Raw genomic sequence first — 15,773 nt, 5'->3', positions numbered from 1 at the left:
CTTACAAGGGTGAAATAGAGAGCACACTGTAGAGCAAAAAGTTGTTCAGATCAGGGGAAGGTACAGTTCATTAGGGGCGGCAGGGTTAGTGTAGAGTTTAGCACAACGCTACTACGGCAGCAGGGACCCAAGTTCGAATCCGGCGCTGTCTGTAAGGAGTCTGTACATTCTCCCCATGACCTCCCACCTCCGGTTTCCTCCCACCCTTCAAAAACTATGGGGGTTGAGGTTAATTGGTGTATTTGGGCTGCACCTGCGCGTGAGCTAGAAGGGCCTGTTATCATGCTTAACTCTAAATTTAAAAATGATAAAACAAAATTAAACATATCCTCTGTTTAAACATTTTGCACCAGTCTGATTCTTAATGAAGAAACTGTGATTACAAACATTACTGCAATAAAATCCCTGGTATCTGGCACATATGGGAATTGGTAGACGCCGGTTAAGTGTATTTTCTGGTTGCTTGAGACCTACTCTTTCAATGTCTAACTAATACACTTGCATTAAGAATAAACAGTTTAAAAGACAAAAAAAATTATACTGTACTTACACTGAACAAAATTCACTTGCATAAATATATAAACCTTAAAGCATTTTACTTTATTTTCAGTCACATTTAACTGTCGCTGCATCTGCAGGTTCCTCCCCCTCCACAGAGCCGCCCAAAAGACGAACAATGACATTATACATAATTAACCCCTCCCCCAAGTTTACACGTAAAGACTTTGACTAAGAGGCAACTCTTACCAAGCAAGGAATAAGGGTAACTTTAACAGAGTCACCCCAACAGCGAGCGGCATCAACAAGCTCTTTATTCTGGGCGACACCATTGCTGCTTCACACAAATTTATTCAAACAGCTGCTACAAGCAAAGCACAACCAAGGAAGGCCCTCCGCTGACTGAGTATTTGCTCCCCAAAGGTTTATGTATTGCTTCAGAGAACATTTACTTTTTACAATTTTAAACTGACATTTTTTACCTGTTATTTTATTCTTATTTATTTTAATTTTTACAATTTATTTTCCTTGATTTTTTTCTTTTTGCAAGTTGCTTGAGGCTGCTGGTTGTTTGAATTCCAGATACCAGGCAGGGGTTTTACTGTATTTGGTTGTAAAGCTTCTCAGACATTCCAACAGTACAGATGGTCCCCAACTTACGACTGTAATAGGGACTGACAAATTGGTCATAACTTAGATTGGTCATAAGTCGAGTTTGCCCACCGTGCACGATTAAACAAAACCATAAATAAATTTTTTAAAGATTTTTTAACTTTAGAGCTGCTGCAGGGAGTGGGGACTTCGGGCTGCCGCGGGGAGTGGGGACTTCTACATACAGTACTTTTAGTACACTATATGTACTTGTACAGTAGTTTTAATAAAATCTTTTTAAAATTTCAGTCGTATGTGTGGGTAGACGCAACTCGCCCAGGCCGGAAGTCAAGGACTACCTGTACATAAATGAAAGTTCTTTCATTGTACATCAACAGCATTAATAAAACAAGTTGCTGGAGGAACTCAGTAGATCAGGCAGCAACTTTGAGGGAAACAGACTGTCAATGTTTGGAGTTGCAACCCTGCATCAGGACTGATAGGGTAGAGTGAAGATTGCCAGGATAAAGAGGTGAGGACGGGGGGGGGGCGGGGGTAGGGGGGGGCAAGAGCTGGATCCAGCTGCATACAGTTTGCTGGGCATTACAGAAAGGATGTGAAAGCTTTGGAAGGGTGCAGAGGAGATTATCTGGATTGGAGAACATGTCTTATGAGACAAGGTTAACAGAGCTAGGGCTTTTTTTGGAGCAAAGAAAGATGAGAGGTGACTTAACGGAGAGCTACAAGATTATGAGAGACATAATCACATTTCACATTTTCATCTCACTAAATCCCACTGTCCTGGGATAGGAATGGGGGGTTTGGCTTTTCACACTTGACCACTTCTAACTGGGTCACCGAATGCCTTTGCACTTGCAAGGAACCATGCCCGGGGTTAGGTCTGTTCTACCTTCTGTTGGTGACATCATGACACATCAAGTGATGGTGGACCTGTCCTAAATCCTGATCGATGTATTATGATCTTATATTTGAACAAAATTTTTTCTTTGGCTTGGCTTCGCGGACGAAGATTTATGGAGGGGGTAAAAGTCCACGTCAGCTGCAGGCTCGTTTGTGGCTGACAAGTCCGATGCGGGACAGGCAGACACGGTTGCAGCGGCTGCAGGGGAAAATTGGTTGGTTGGGGTTGGGTGTTGGGTTTTTCCTCCTTTGCCTTTTGTCAGTGAGGTGGGCTCTGCGGTCTTCTTCAAAGGAGGTTGCTGCCCGCCAAACTGTGAGGCGCCAAGATGCACGGTTTGAGGCGATATCAGCCCACTGGCGGTGGTCAATGTGGCAGGCACCAAGAGATTTCTTTAGGCAGTCCTTGTACCTTTTCTTTGGTGCACCTCTGTCACGGTGGCCAGTGGAGAGCTCGCCATATAACACGATCTTGGGAAGGCGATGGTCCTCCATTCTGGAGACGTGACCCATCCAGCGCAGCTGGATCTTCAGCAGTGTGGACTCGATGCTGTCGACCTCTGCCATCTCGAGTACTTCGACATTAGGGATGAAAGCGCTCCAATGGATGTTGAGGATGGAGCGGAGACAACGTTGGTGGAAGCGTTCTAGGAGCCGTAGGTGATGCCGGTAGAGGACCCATGATTCGGAGCCGAACAGGAGTGTGGGTATGACAACGGCTCTGTATACGCTTATCTTTGTGAGGTTTTTCAGTTGGTTGTTTTTCCAGACTCTTTTGTGTAGTCTTCCAAAGGCGCTATTTGCCTTGGCGAGTCTGTTGTCTATCTCATTGTCGATCCTTGCATCTGATGAAATGGTGCAGCCGAGATAGGTAAACTGGTTGACCGTTTTGAGTTTTGTGTGCCCGATGGAGATGTTGGGGGGCTGGTAGTCATGGTGGGGAGCTGGCTGATGGAGGACCTCAGTTTTCTTCAGGCTGACTTCCAGGCCAAACATTTTGGCAGTTTCCGCAAAGCAGGACGTCAAGCGCTGAAGAGCTGGCTCTGAATGGGCAACTAAAGCGGCATCGTCTGCAAAGAGTAGTTCACGGACAAGTTTTTCTTGTGTCTTGGTGTGAGCTTGCAGGCGCCTCAGATTGAAGAGACTGCCATCTGTGCGGTACCGGATGTAAACAGCGTCTTCATTGTTGGGGTCTTTCATGGCTTGGTTCAGCATCATGCTGAAGAAGATTGAAAAGAGGGTTGGTGCGAGAACACAGCCTTGCTTCACGCCATTGTTAATGGAGAAGGGTTCAGAGAACTCATTGCTGTATCTGACCCGACCTTGTTGGTTTTCGTGCAGTTGGATAATCATGTTGAGGAACTTTGGGGGACATCCGATGCGCTCTAGTATTTGCCAAAGCCCTTTCCTGCTCACGGTGTCGAATCATGTGCAGTATGAGCTCTTCGGCCCCTCTTGTTGTGGTGACCTCTGTAAACCTTTATAAGGGGCTGTAGGAAAGTGCGAGCAATAAATAGCAATAGTGGACAATTTTTAAACAGTATGGGAAAATTGGTGGAACTATCATGTATAATTTAAACAGTGTGGGAAAGTTGGTTGTACTATCGCATACTATTTATACAGCGTGGAAAAGTTTGTAGCACCATAGCGTAAAATTTACATAGTGTGGGAAAATTGGTCGCACTATTGCATACTATTTGTAAATGCCGTGGGATAAGGCGATGGTGGACCTGCTCTCCGAGAATTCCATGCGGCAGGGAAAGAGCTGTGTGCCCGGCTGCATACATTGAGCATTCATGGAGGGGTTTCTCTGCTGCATGGAATTATTGGAAGTAAGGTCTGCCATTGCTTTCCCCTCGATCTTTATAAATTGTTCGCTATTGCTGTTTATTGCTATATTTTCTTCTCTTTCCCCCCCACTGTGACTACCCATGGCAGAGTTTATACCTTAATTTTAATCTTTTCTTCCTGCACACGCAAAAACTTGGGTGGTCATTTCAATCTCACAATGCAATTACTTCATTTCACACTTGCCTGATTGCAACGCCGGTGTCCGCGGACGCTGGGGATTGTACTTGGGGTCGAGGCCGTCAATCCCCGACGTGAGATTGTGGTGAATGTCTGCCAAGCTGCCTGTCTCCCCTCTGGCGAGCCTTGCTGTACTAACGTTGGCTGTGCATTATCTACTATTAAGGATATAACTGAATTGGCATCTATTGTCTTTCATTATTGTACGATGAGTTTCTGTGAATAAAATTGAAGTGCCAGTTGATGAAGTAGACAAAGACGATGTGGTCAAACAATAATCATGGCTTTTATTAAAAGAAACTCATGGTACAATAATGAAAGACAATAGAGGCATATACAGTTATATCCAAGGGGAGTGTCCTTAACTGTAGAGATAATGCACAGCCAATGGTAGTATAGCAAGGCTCGCCAGAGGGGGGTGGAGACGGGCAGCTTGGCGGACATTCACCACAGAGGTGATGTCATCTGATGCCAGCGTTGAGCTGATTTTGCTTTTACACTTGCCACTTTAAAGGCTGATTTGATTCCTGGGATCACATGCAAGTGTGAAAGGGGCTCTAGATACAGTGGGCAGCCAACACCTGGGGAAAACACTGAAGGACGTCCGGTAAGTGGAGAAATGTTTAGGGGAGAGGTCAGGGGCAAGTTTTTTTTTAACACAGAGAATGGTGGTGCTTGAAATGTATTGCCAGGGGTGCTAGTGGAGACTTGTGCAATAGGGACATTCAAAAGATTCTTAGACAGGCACATGGATGGAAGAAAATTAGGGTTATGGGTGTGAAGTAGGGATTGGTTTAATTATTGAGTAGGTTTACATAGGCTGGTACAACATGGCGGGCTAAAGGCCTGCACTGCACTGTAACGTTCCATGTTGCTGGTCGAGGGAAGGTTGGAGATAGCAATACCCATTTGAGGTATAGCTTGAATCTGTTGATTATAGAATCTAATAATAGAGGGAACCAGATAGGGGTGGAATGATGGCCAGATGGGAACAGTGTGAGGGAAGGGATAGGAACTCGGTGGGAGCAGGCCAGATGGAGTGTGTGAGAGGGCCATGGGAGAGAGAAAAGGACAGAATGAGTGACCTGATTCATGTGAGAATGAAAAATTCCAGTCCAGTGTCAGGAATTATAGTTAATTCTTCCTGTCAAATCCACAAATCAGTGTTAACTGATTCTACTTTTTAGGTGATGCATTTCTGGAAGGTCAAACCGGAAGGCTGAGTACAGGGTTAATGGTCGGATACTTAACAGTGTGAAGAAACAGAGGGACCTTGGGGCCAAAATCCATACATCTCTCAAGATCGCTGCGCAGGTTGATAGGACAGATAAGGCCTATGGGATGCTGGGCTTCACTAGTCAGGGGATTGAGTTCAAGAGTCGTGAGGTCATGTTGCAACTCTACAAATCTCTGGTTGGACCACACTTGTGTTCAGTTCCAGTCACCCCATTGTAGAATCAGAATTTATTGTCTTGAACAGGTTATGAAATTTGGTGTTTTGCGGCGGCGTCACAGTGCAAACATTGATATTATAAACCATCTTTCAACAATGGTATATTAAAAAAAATAAAATAGTAGAGCATGGAAGTAATGCAGTAAAGGAAGGATGTGGAAGCTATCAAGAGGTTGCTCGGATTGGAAGTTATGAGGCAAGGTTGGCAGAGCTAGGACTTCTCTCTTCGGAGTGAAGAAAGATGAGAGGTGACTTAAAAGAGGTCTACAAGATTATGAGAGGCCTAGATAAGGTAGAGAGCCAGCGCCTTTTTCCCAGTGCAGGAGTAGCACACACGAGAGGATATCTGTACAACAAGGAAGGTAGGGGATAACTCGGGGGAATGGTTAATTTAACACAGAGAGTTGTGGGTGTCTGGAATTCCTTGCCAGGGTTGGTGCTGGAGGCTGGAACATTAGGGGCATTTAAGGGACTCCTTGACAGGCACATGGACAAAAGAAAAATAGAGGGTTATGAGGCAGGAAGGGTTTAGTTGTTTTTGGTACAGATATATAGGTCAGCACAACATTGAGGGCCTCAGGACCTGTACTGTGTTCTAGGTTCTAAAATGTCTTGTGGCCCAACAAATGATTGTAATAACTCAATTTAAGGTTTTTGTGAATGCTTGACAATTCAAGTGCAAATCAACTTTAGAAGGGTTTTCACAGTCACAGAGCAAGTTTATCAGCGAGGCCTAAAGCCACCTTTGGAGAAGCTCTGATATTTCTAAAGGCACATCAAGTGATCCCTGAAGTAAGGCTATCTCGATGCATTATTCCACCCAGTTTTTCTAACTCTTGCCTGAACTCTCATTCTGATTACGTGCTGCGTGGCTCACTGGCAGCTCTTCCACCTCAAAGTCACAAGCGTGTAGTTCTCACTCTTGGTCCGGAGACTGGAGCAGAAAATTCAGGCTGACTCTTCTGGGGGAGTGCAGAGTTTGTTCCCCCAAGGCACAGATTCTCCCACAGGTCCTCAGAGAGGGCACAGAAAAGATTCACAAGGATGTTGGCTGCATTGGAAGGCTTGTCAGGAGAGATTGGGTCTGTTTACCCTGGAGTGAAAGGGGTTAGAAGACAGGTTTATATAAAAGTAATGGGAGGCGTAAGCAGGGTAGATAGCCAGTGTCTCTACCCCATGTTAAGGCTGTCTAAATCTATGGGGTAGAAGAGAGGGAGGAAGTTGAATGGTGATCTGAGAAGTCCTGTTGTCAAATGCAGAGAATCTATTTTTAAGTTCTTGGGAATCACTATCTTGGAGGATCTTTCCTGGACCCAACACATAAATGACATCATGAAGAAAGTAGGTCAGCGCCTCTATTTCCTCAGGAGTTTGCGTCGGAAACCCTGGCAAATTTCTACAGATGTGTGGTGGGTGGTGTGCTGACTGGCTGCGTCACAGCCTCGTATGGGGACACCAATACCCCTGAGCGTAAAGCCCTTCAAAAAGTAGTGAACACAGCCCAGGACATCACAGGTAAAACCCTCCCCACTATCGAGAACATCTACAGGGAACACTGCCGTGGGAGAGCAGCAGCAATCATCAAGGATCCACAGCACCCAGCAGACGCTCTCTCCTCACTGCTACCATCAGGAAAGAGGTATCAGTTCCACGACTCGCCCCACCAGGTTTAGGAAAAGCTGCTCCCCCTCCACCATCAGACTCCTCAACAACAAAGTCAGGGACTCATTTAAAGGCTCTAGTGCACTTTATTGATTTTTTTTTTCTCTCTGTATTGCAGAGAGGTTGTAACATTTCTTTGTTTAAATCTGCCAGAGATGGTGGATGAGGCAAGATCAGGTACACCATTTAAGAGGCATCTTTACAAGGGCTTGACGTAAGAGAGATATGGAAGTAAGGGCAGGCAAATGTGATTTGTACGTGCACACACACACACGAGTGAGGTGGACTGAAGAGCCTGCATCTATGGTGTTTTATTCTCTCACTCTAATTTCAAAGAAGACCACAGAGTTTATTAATCCCCTGTGACTATAACAAGGTGTAAAAACTCAATGGTGTGGAAACTCAACAGTCAAACAGCATACTTTATATATAGCAAAGATAAAGATCAATGCAGGCAGGCGTTTGAACCCACTCCCTCCACCATTTTGCTCAGGTGCATAACCTTGATGAAGGGCTCAAGCCCGAAACATTGACTATGTATCTTTATAATTGGGACATAAAGTACACTTTCTGACCTGCTGAGTTTCTCCACCGACGTGCTTGTACTTCAGTCACAGTGTCTGTAGTCTTTTGCATTACTCCTACCATAACAAGGTGGATTGTTAAAGGAGATATTCCCATGGCAGAAATTGGTAGATTGATGGTATCATGGTTAATTAGTTATCTCGCAAAAAAGCGCTTGCTGAATTTCCTATGTTACTGCGTCCAGTGAAATTATTTTCATGTAATGTAGTTCAACAGGTCTCGGGGCATTGCAGAAAGAGCACAATTGCAGTGAACAGAGTTTGCTTCTGGCTTTGGGGTGCTGTTCGTGTGGGTTTCTCCCAGGTGCTCCAGCTTCTTCCCACATCCGAAGGATGTTCTGTCTATTCAGTTAATTGGCAAATGTAGATTGCCCCATGTGCAGGTGGGAGGAAATGGGGAAGGCAGTGTGCATAAGAGAGAGAGAGCACAAATCACAGGGGAACATTTGGGGGAAAGGGAACGCTAAACGCAATCTGCTGGTAGAACCCAGCAGGTCAAGAAACATCAGTGGGAGAATGGACGGCATTGGGAACCACTGGATAAATGTAGAAGAGAAGCTAGTAGGAGAAACACCAGCTTGAATGGTTGCTGCAGAGAAATGGATCGGAGGTTAATCCACAGGACCATAAGAGTGGCAGAGAGGATCGCTGGAGTCTCCCTTCCTTCCGTCAATGTGATCTAGCAGAATCATTTTTTATTTTAAATTTAGACACACAGCACAGTAACAGACCATTCAGCCTATGGCCCCGTGCTAGCTAATAACACCCAAATGACCTACAACCACCGGTCCAGATTGCAAGCGCTGCTACAGAGTTGCGCTATCCAGCCAGATCGTTGTCTGAAGAGAGCGTGCAAAATCATTTAAGGACCCCTTGCACCCCGTACACATCATCTGTCGGCTGCTCCCATTGGGAAAAAGATGCAGGAGTATCAGCACCAGTACCACCAGGCTGAGGAGCAGCTTCTTCCCACGGGAAATTAGAACCATAGAATGCTACAGCACAGAAAACAGACCATTCAGCCTGTCTAGTCTGTGCCGACCATTGTTCTGCTAGTCCCAATAACCTGCTCCCATTCCATAACCCTCCAGACCTCTCCCATCCATGTATCTATCCAATTTATTCTTAAATCTCAAAATCGAGTCCGTACCCACCACATCAGATGGCAGCTCATTCCACACTCCCACCACTCTCTGAGTGAAGAAGTTCCCCTTAATGTTTCCCCCTTTCACCCTAAAGCCATATCCTTTCATATTTATCTCTCCTAATCTCTGTGGAAAGAGTCGACGAGACTCTGTCTATACCCTCATAATTTTGTTAACCTCTGTCAAATATCCCCTTATTCTTCTTCTTCATTCCAAGGAATAAAGTCCTAAGGAAACTGCTAATTCTGACCATCTGAGATCTCATGTTTATGAAACAATATTTATTTATTTGTATAGATGAATACTTGTCCTGCATATGCATTGTTTGTATGTATGTTATGTCTGGTTGTGCGTCTGCGCGATTTGCACCGAGGACCAGAGAATGCTATTTCGTCGAGACATACTTGTGCAATCGGTCTCAATTACATTCTTTGCCATTCTTTTTCATCTACTGATGCTGCCTGATTCGCTGAGTTCCTCCAGCAAATGGTTTAGCTTCAGATTCCAGCAATGGTTGCCTGTAATCTCCTGCACGTCTGCTGGAACGGGATTGGTCTGAATCATAAAATCGTGCAGCCTGGAAACAGGCCATTCAGCCCAACTCCTCCATGCAACCAGCAGACACCATACCATGTCCAGGACTTTCTGTGCCTAAGAGATTGTCGTGCTCATTGACAAACCTGACCAGGATTCAGATGGGCCAAATGGCCTCATACTGTATGTTGAAAAATTATCAAAATGAAATAAAGGTTATGAAATACAAGTCTTTATTCATGTGAAGTTCATTCTGAGAGTCAACTACCTATAAACTCATTAACCTAGTTGCTACTTTTGTAAATAAAATGGACAGATCTCCATTATTTGAAATGGTTACAAAACCATTTTAATATCTAACATCTTAGAATATCAATTCTAAGCAGATGTGAGATATTGTAATGATTTTGTCACCAACTATACATATCCTTTTAGTTCTGCATTGGTTTGGCTATCAAAACGGACAATCTGAAGAAAGGCCGTCATCCCCACACATATCTCTCTCTGCAGATCATGTCTCACATTTGCTGATTTTGTATTTCCACCATCTAGAGCTTTTTGATTTTTGGTCAGTCTTGACTTGTTCTTAAATGTTTTAAAGGTTTTAATTTTTAAACATGCTTAAGTCTTGGATAGATGGGGGATTGACCAACCGGCTTCCGATCTTATCCAGTGGAAGAACCATTACTGTGTCCCCTTTCAGTGGAAAATTGGACATCTGCCCTCAAGATGATGACCAGAACAATTGGTACATCACAGTTGCAAAGCAAGATTTCATTGTGAGTACTCTTCAAACTGTATCTGCTGGTAAAAAATGCTAAAATGTTGGAGGAACTCGGCAGGTCTTGCAGCGTCCATAGGATAATCTTCTGCTGCTTAGATTCTTCATGGAAAGTATTTTCCGTATCCGTTTTTTGTGCCATTGAGATGCATATGAGTTTTTTTCTAATACATGGTCATTTGTAACCAACACAACTTTAATGGTGCCAATGGTATTCTAGATTCTGAGCTGGCCTCTGGTTTAATTTTTGATTGAAGCGTTCTCAGACTGTGCTGTGGATGATCTTATTTTCTGCTTTACCCCAGATTCAGGACTGGCCTCAGAACATATCTTTATGTCATTTAGAGATACAGCACAGTCACAGGCCCATGAGCTCACAGCATTCAAATACACCCATGCAACCAAATCACCTACTAACCCCAAAGTCTTTAGAATGTGGAAGGAAACCAGATCACCCAATGGAAACCGACATGGACATGGAGAGACCGAACAAACTCCTTACAGATGGTGGCCAGATTCAAACCTGGGTCACTGGAACTGTAATAGCATTCCACTAACCCTGCATCCCATGGTCAGATGTCCCCAGAAAGTTGAAACTTTGTGCTTCATCATATTCTTCACGTTCATTGTAGGTTCCAGGAATTGAGGCAGGTTTAAATCCAATTCTCTTCTCTGATTGAAGGTCAGGGATACATCCGTTGGATCTTGTTGTACCAATACCTGAAGGAGGAAAATAGTTATGATAGGTGGAAAATATCCTGGGGGCTCCATGTCGACGCAATCATGAAGAATGCTCGCCAGTTGCTATACTTCTTGAGGAGTTTGAGGAGATTTGGTATGTCACCAAAGACTCTTGAAGATTTCTACAAGGGTACCGTGGAGAGCATTCTTACTGGTTACATCACTGTCTGATACAGAGGTGCCGATGTTCAGGACAAGAAAAAAACTCCAGAGGGTTGTTAACTCGGCCTGCGTCATCACGGGCACCAATCTTCACTCCATCGAGGACATCTACAAGAGGCGGTGTCTCAAGAAAGCCTCTATCCTCAAGAACCCCCACCACCCAGGCCATCAGGAGGGAGGTACAGGAGACAGAAGATGAACACCCAACAGGAGAAAAACCGCTTTTTCCCCTCTGCCATCAAATTTCTAAATTGGCAATGAACCACAGACACTACCTCACCTTTTCTCTTCTTTTGAAGTATTCTAGTTATTTATTCATTTAAATGTAATTTCTAAGGACGGCATGGTTAGTGTAGCAGTTAGCGCAACACTATTACAGCGCCAGTGACCGGGGATCGAATCCTGTACTGTCAGTAAGGAGTTTGTACGTTCTACGTGGGTTTCCTCTGGGTGCTCCAGTTTCCCTACCCTTCAAAACGTACTGGGCATTGTAGGTCAATTGGGTGTATTTTGGCGGCACGGGCTCTTGGGCCGAAAGGGCCCATATGTTTAAAGAAAACAAATTTTGTGAAATGTTCCTGACAATAAATTCTGTTTCTGATCCTGACAAGACCTGATTTGGAGCCCAACATCTGATGCCTAATCCTTTTCACTTTGGTGGCAGCATTCTCTTCAGGCACCCACTGTCCAGCTAAGAATAAGCCGATTGCATTTCTCATTCTCCATTTTTCAAATTGCTGTCAAATTGAGCTTTTGGCTTTTCCTCCATGCTATTTATTTAAAAAAAAATTAGGTAAATAAGCATACAGTGCATCTAGAGGCAGAGGTAGCTTGTGGACACAAGACCCAAATTCCTCATGGTAGCAGTTACGATAAGGAGAACCTGTTGGCTTCATCACTTCATCTTCTTGTCACTCATTCCTGCTGCTGACATCTCTACTAAGTTCAGAGATATCTCAAGGCTGCCTCTCAGTTGATAGGGTAACATAAGAAATGGGAGCAGGAGTCGGCATCCAGCCTGTCGAGCCGGCTCCACCATTCAATAAGATGATGGGCTCATCTCCACCTACCTGCCTTTTCCCCATACCACTATGTAAAAATCTATCCAACCTGGTCTTAAATGTATTTACTGAGTCGACTCCACTCCTTCAATAGGCGGCAAATTCTACAGATTTACCAGCCTCTGGGAAAAGCAGTTCCACCTCATATCCATCTTAAATTTACTCAATCTTATCTATGCCTTTCATAGTGTTATATTTCTGTAAGATCCCCTCTCATTCTAGATTCCAGTGAGTAGAGTCCCAGATGACACAATCTCTCCTCATAGGCTAATCCTTCATCCCTGGGCTCAACCTGGTGAACCTCCTCTGCACCGCCTCCAAAGTCAGTACATCCTTCCTCAAGTAAGGAAACCAGAACTGCACGCAGTTAGTTGAGAGATTGAGTTCAAGACTCGTGGAACCACAGATCACTACAGCACAAAAAAACAGGCCATTCGACCCTTCTAGTCTGTGCCAAAATATTTTTACGCAAACCTCATTGACCTGCACCCAGTCCATAACCCTCCTGACCTCTCCCATCCATGATTCTATCCAATTTATTCTTAAAACTTAAGAGTGAGCCGCATTTACCACACCACATGGCAGCTCGTTCCACATTCTCACCACCCTGTGTGAAGAAGTTTCCCCTAATGTTTCCCCTAAACCTTTTCCCTTTCACCCAAAAAACACGTCCTCTCATATTTATCTCTCCTAATCTAAATGAAAAGAGCCAACTCGCATTTACTCTGTCCATACCCCTCATAATTTTGCAAACCTCTATCATATCTCCCCTCATTCTTCTATGCTCCAAGGAATAAAATCCTAATGTTTAATGTTTTCCTTTAACTCAACTCCTGAAGACCCAGCAACATCCTCGTAAATCTTCTCTGCACTCTTTCAATCTTACTGATATCCTTCCTGTCGTTTGGCGACTAGAACTGTACACAATCCTCCAAATTTTGCCTCACCAATATCTTATGCAACCTCACCATAACATCCCAACTCCTATACTCAATTTTTGAAGGCCTAGATGCCAAAAACCCTCTACCTTGTGAGGTTATGATGCAGCTCCTTAAAATACTGGTGAGGCCATACTTGGATAATTGTGTTCAGTTCTAGTCACCTCGTTGCAGCTTGGGGAGTGTGCAGAGGAGATTTACCAGAATATTGCCTGGATTGGAAAGCAATCACTTTGGAGTGAAGAAGGACGAGAAGTGACTTAATAGAGGTCAACAAGATTATGAGAGGCATAGATAAGGTAGACAGTCAGCACCTTTTCCCTAGGGCGGAGTTTAAAAAAAAAACAACCCAGAGGACATCCATACAAAGTGAAGGGGAGGAAAGGTTAGGGGCGACGTCAGGGGTAAGTTTTTTTACACAGATTTTTGGGTGCCTGGAATGCCTTGCCAGGGGTGGCGGTGGAGACTGGTACAAAAGGGCATTTAAGGGGCACTTGGATGAAAGGAAAATAAAGGGTTATGATTTGGGGATGGTTAGTTTTTGTTTGGTATATAGAGGTCTTCACAACATTGTGGTCCAAAGGGCCTGTACGGTGCTATAAAATTCTGTTTTATAAACAATTTTTTAATCTACGTATAGCACATGCTATAGACAACAGAGAGATAACTTATGAGAATTATCCTTCCCTCATTTTTAAATTTCCCATTTTGTGGGTGTTAACCCATCCTTGCAGAATGTGAATTACAATTTACGATTATTTATCACATTATATCTAGTGGAGCGAGAAGGGTTCTTCTCTAACATTCCTACAGTCATGTAAAGAGCACAGTTTACAACATATTGGGTTACAATGAAAGAAAAATCGATGAGCTCCATGTAAGGGATGCATGAGAGCACTGTCTTTAAGTCTATTGGTACGTGCTTTCACACTCCCAATCTTTCTCCCCGACGGGAGTAAGGACAATGTGATGGGCCCTTCAATATATTGGCTGTCTTTCCCGTGCATCAGAGAAGATTCCTTGTCTTATTGGGATACAGTAAAATCCTCAGCATCTGGCATCAATGGGGATTGCGGTGCCGGATATGTGAATTTTCCAGTTGCCTGAGACACACTCTTACAATGCCTAACTAATGCACCTGCTCTAAGAGTTAGATAGAGCTCTTGAAGATAGCAGAATCAAGGGATATGGGGAGAAGGCAGGAATGGGTTACTGATTGTGGATGATCAGCCATAATCGCAGTGAATGACGGTGCTGGCTCAAAGGGCCGAATGGCCTGCTCCTCCACCTATTGTCTAATGTCCATTAAGAATAAACAGTTTCAAAAACAAAAGACAGCGTAAAATGTAAAGTAATTTGGAAAAAAAATTAGTAGTCCTTAATTATGTAAAGTTCAATTTAATCAGGTAATTCCTGTAACATAAAATGTGAATTTAAATTTGAACCCCCATTGTAACAGCGTGGCATTCACTGAACCACCATCACAATGAACTCTCCCTACCCCAAGTTTACAGAACAAGTATTACCAATGTACTTAATACAAATAAAGACCATAAGCTATAGGAGCAGAAGTAGACCATTTGACCCATCGAGAGTATTCCATCATGAGCCGATCCATTCCCCTGCCTTCTCCCCATCCCCTTTGACACCCTGCCTATTCAGGTTCAAGAGACTGACCACTGTGGGGGGCCAAGAACTGTTCTTGAACCAAGAGGTGCTGAGGCATGATCACCAAGGTCACAATGGTTGACAGGACTCTTACTAGGCAGGGATAGGTACCCAAGATGAACGCTTTGGGGGAGTTGGCCCATCAGCGAGCGGCACCATCCGGCTCTTGACCCTGGGTGCCGTCATTTTATTCAAACACAACTTTTTTTAAACAGCTGCTGCGGGCAGGTGGGCACGACCGAGGCGATCCACCAGCTGAATGTTTGCTCCCATCTTCACCAAGGGGTTGTGTGTTGTTCAGGAAATATTTACTTTGAAAGTTTTAAACATTTATTTCAATTTTTATGTATTCTTATTTTTATTTATTTCCCAGTTGCTTGGGTAATTGAACTCTGAATACCAAGGATTTTACTGTATAAATTAAAGGGCATTACAACAATATGTTTTCTCATAATAATTCCTTTGCTTTTTTCTTTCCTGCCACAATCCCCTGCATTTGCTCTCCAGTTTTCTATCGCAAATTTTGTCCGGGTCAATCACGCATTGTTCCCACCCAGTCAAGGGAGGATGGAGTCTCTGTATCACAAGGGGTTTGATGATGCCATGATGTTTCTACAGAATAAAAATTATTTTCAGTAATTCATTTTAACTAGTCTTTTTGTTTTGATGTGTGTAGACTTTGACGCAAATCAAGGAAAAATAGATTTGAGACCTGAAGTGAAACTCTTAATTTTATCAAATGGCTGTTGTAATGGAGACACTGTCAATAACAGGCCTGGTATTTAACACTTTTTCATTTTAGACGTCATTTTTTTAAAAACAGCCCAGTAGCAACAGCAAATCAGTGGTATCAATGTTTAAACAACAACAAGCAACAAGGAAAGGCTTTTTAAGCATTAAAATAATGTTTAATTTTCACCAAAAAAATCCTGGCCGCAGCCAATCACCGAGACCTCCTAACCACTTCTGCCAATCCCCGACACTTCCTCACCACTGCCGCAGATCCCTG

At 43.8% G+C, this 15,773-nt stretch overlaps 1 protein-coding gene across 1 annotated transcript in view; it reads left to right on the top strand.

The window, feature by feature from the left end:
• Positions 1-15,407, top strand: part of pnpla4 (patatin-like phospholipase domain containing 4) — a 46,168-nt gene extending 30,761 nt beyond the window's left edge. Inside the window, exons 5-6 of the mRNA XM_069892076.1 lie at positions 10,040-10,192; positions 15,272-15,407. Of these exons, the coding sequence (XP_069748177.1) occupies positions 10,040-10,192; positions 15,272-15,403 (285 nt within the window). The 3' untranslated portion in view covers positions 15,404-15,407. The remainder of the gene's footprint in view (positions 1-10,039; positions 10,193-15,271) is intronic.
• Positions 15,408-15,773: the final 366 nt, after the last annotated feature.

Source organism: Narcine bancroftii, chromosome 7 (genome assembly GCF_036971445.1).
Source record: "Narcine bancroftii isolate sNarBan1 chromosome 7, sNarBan1.hap1, whole genome shotgun sequence".
Lineage (NCBI taxonomy): Eukaryota > Metazoa > Chordata > Chondrichthyes > Torpediniformes > Narcinidae > Narcine > Narcine bancroftii.
The sequence above is the reverse complement of the archived record's forward strand: the minus strand, read 5'-3'. Positions and strand labels throughout refer to the sequence as shown.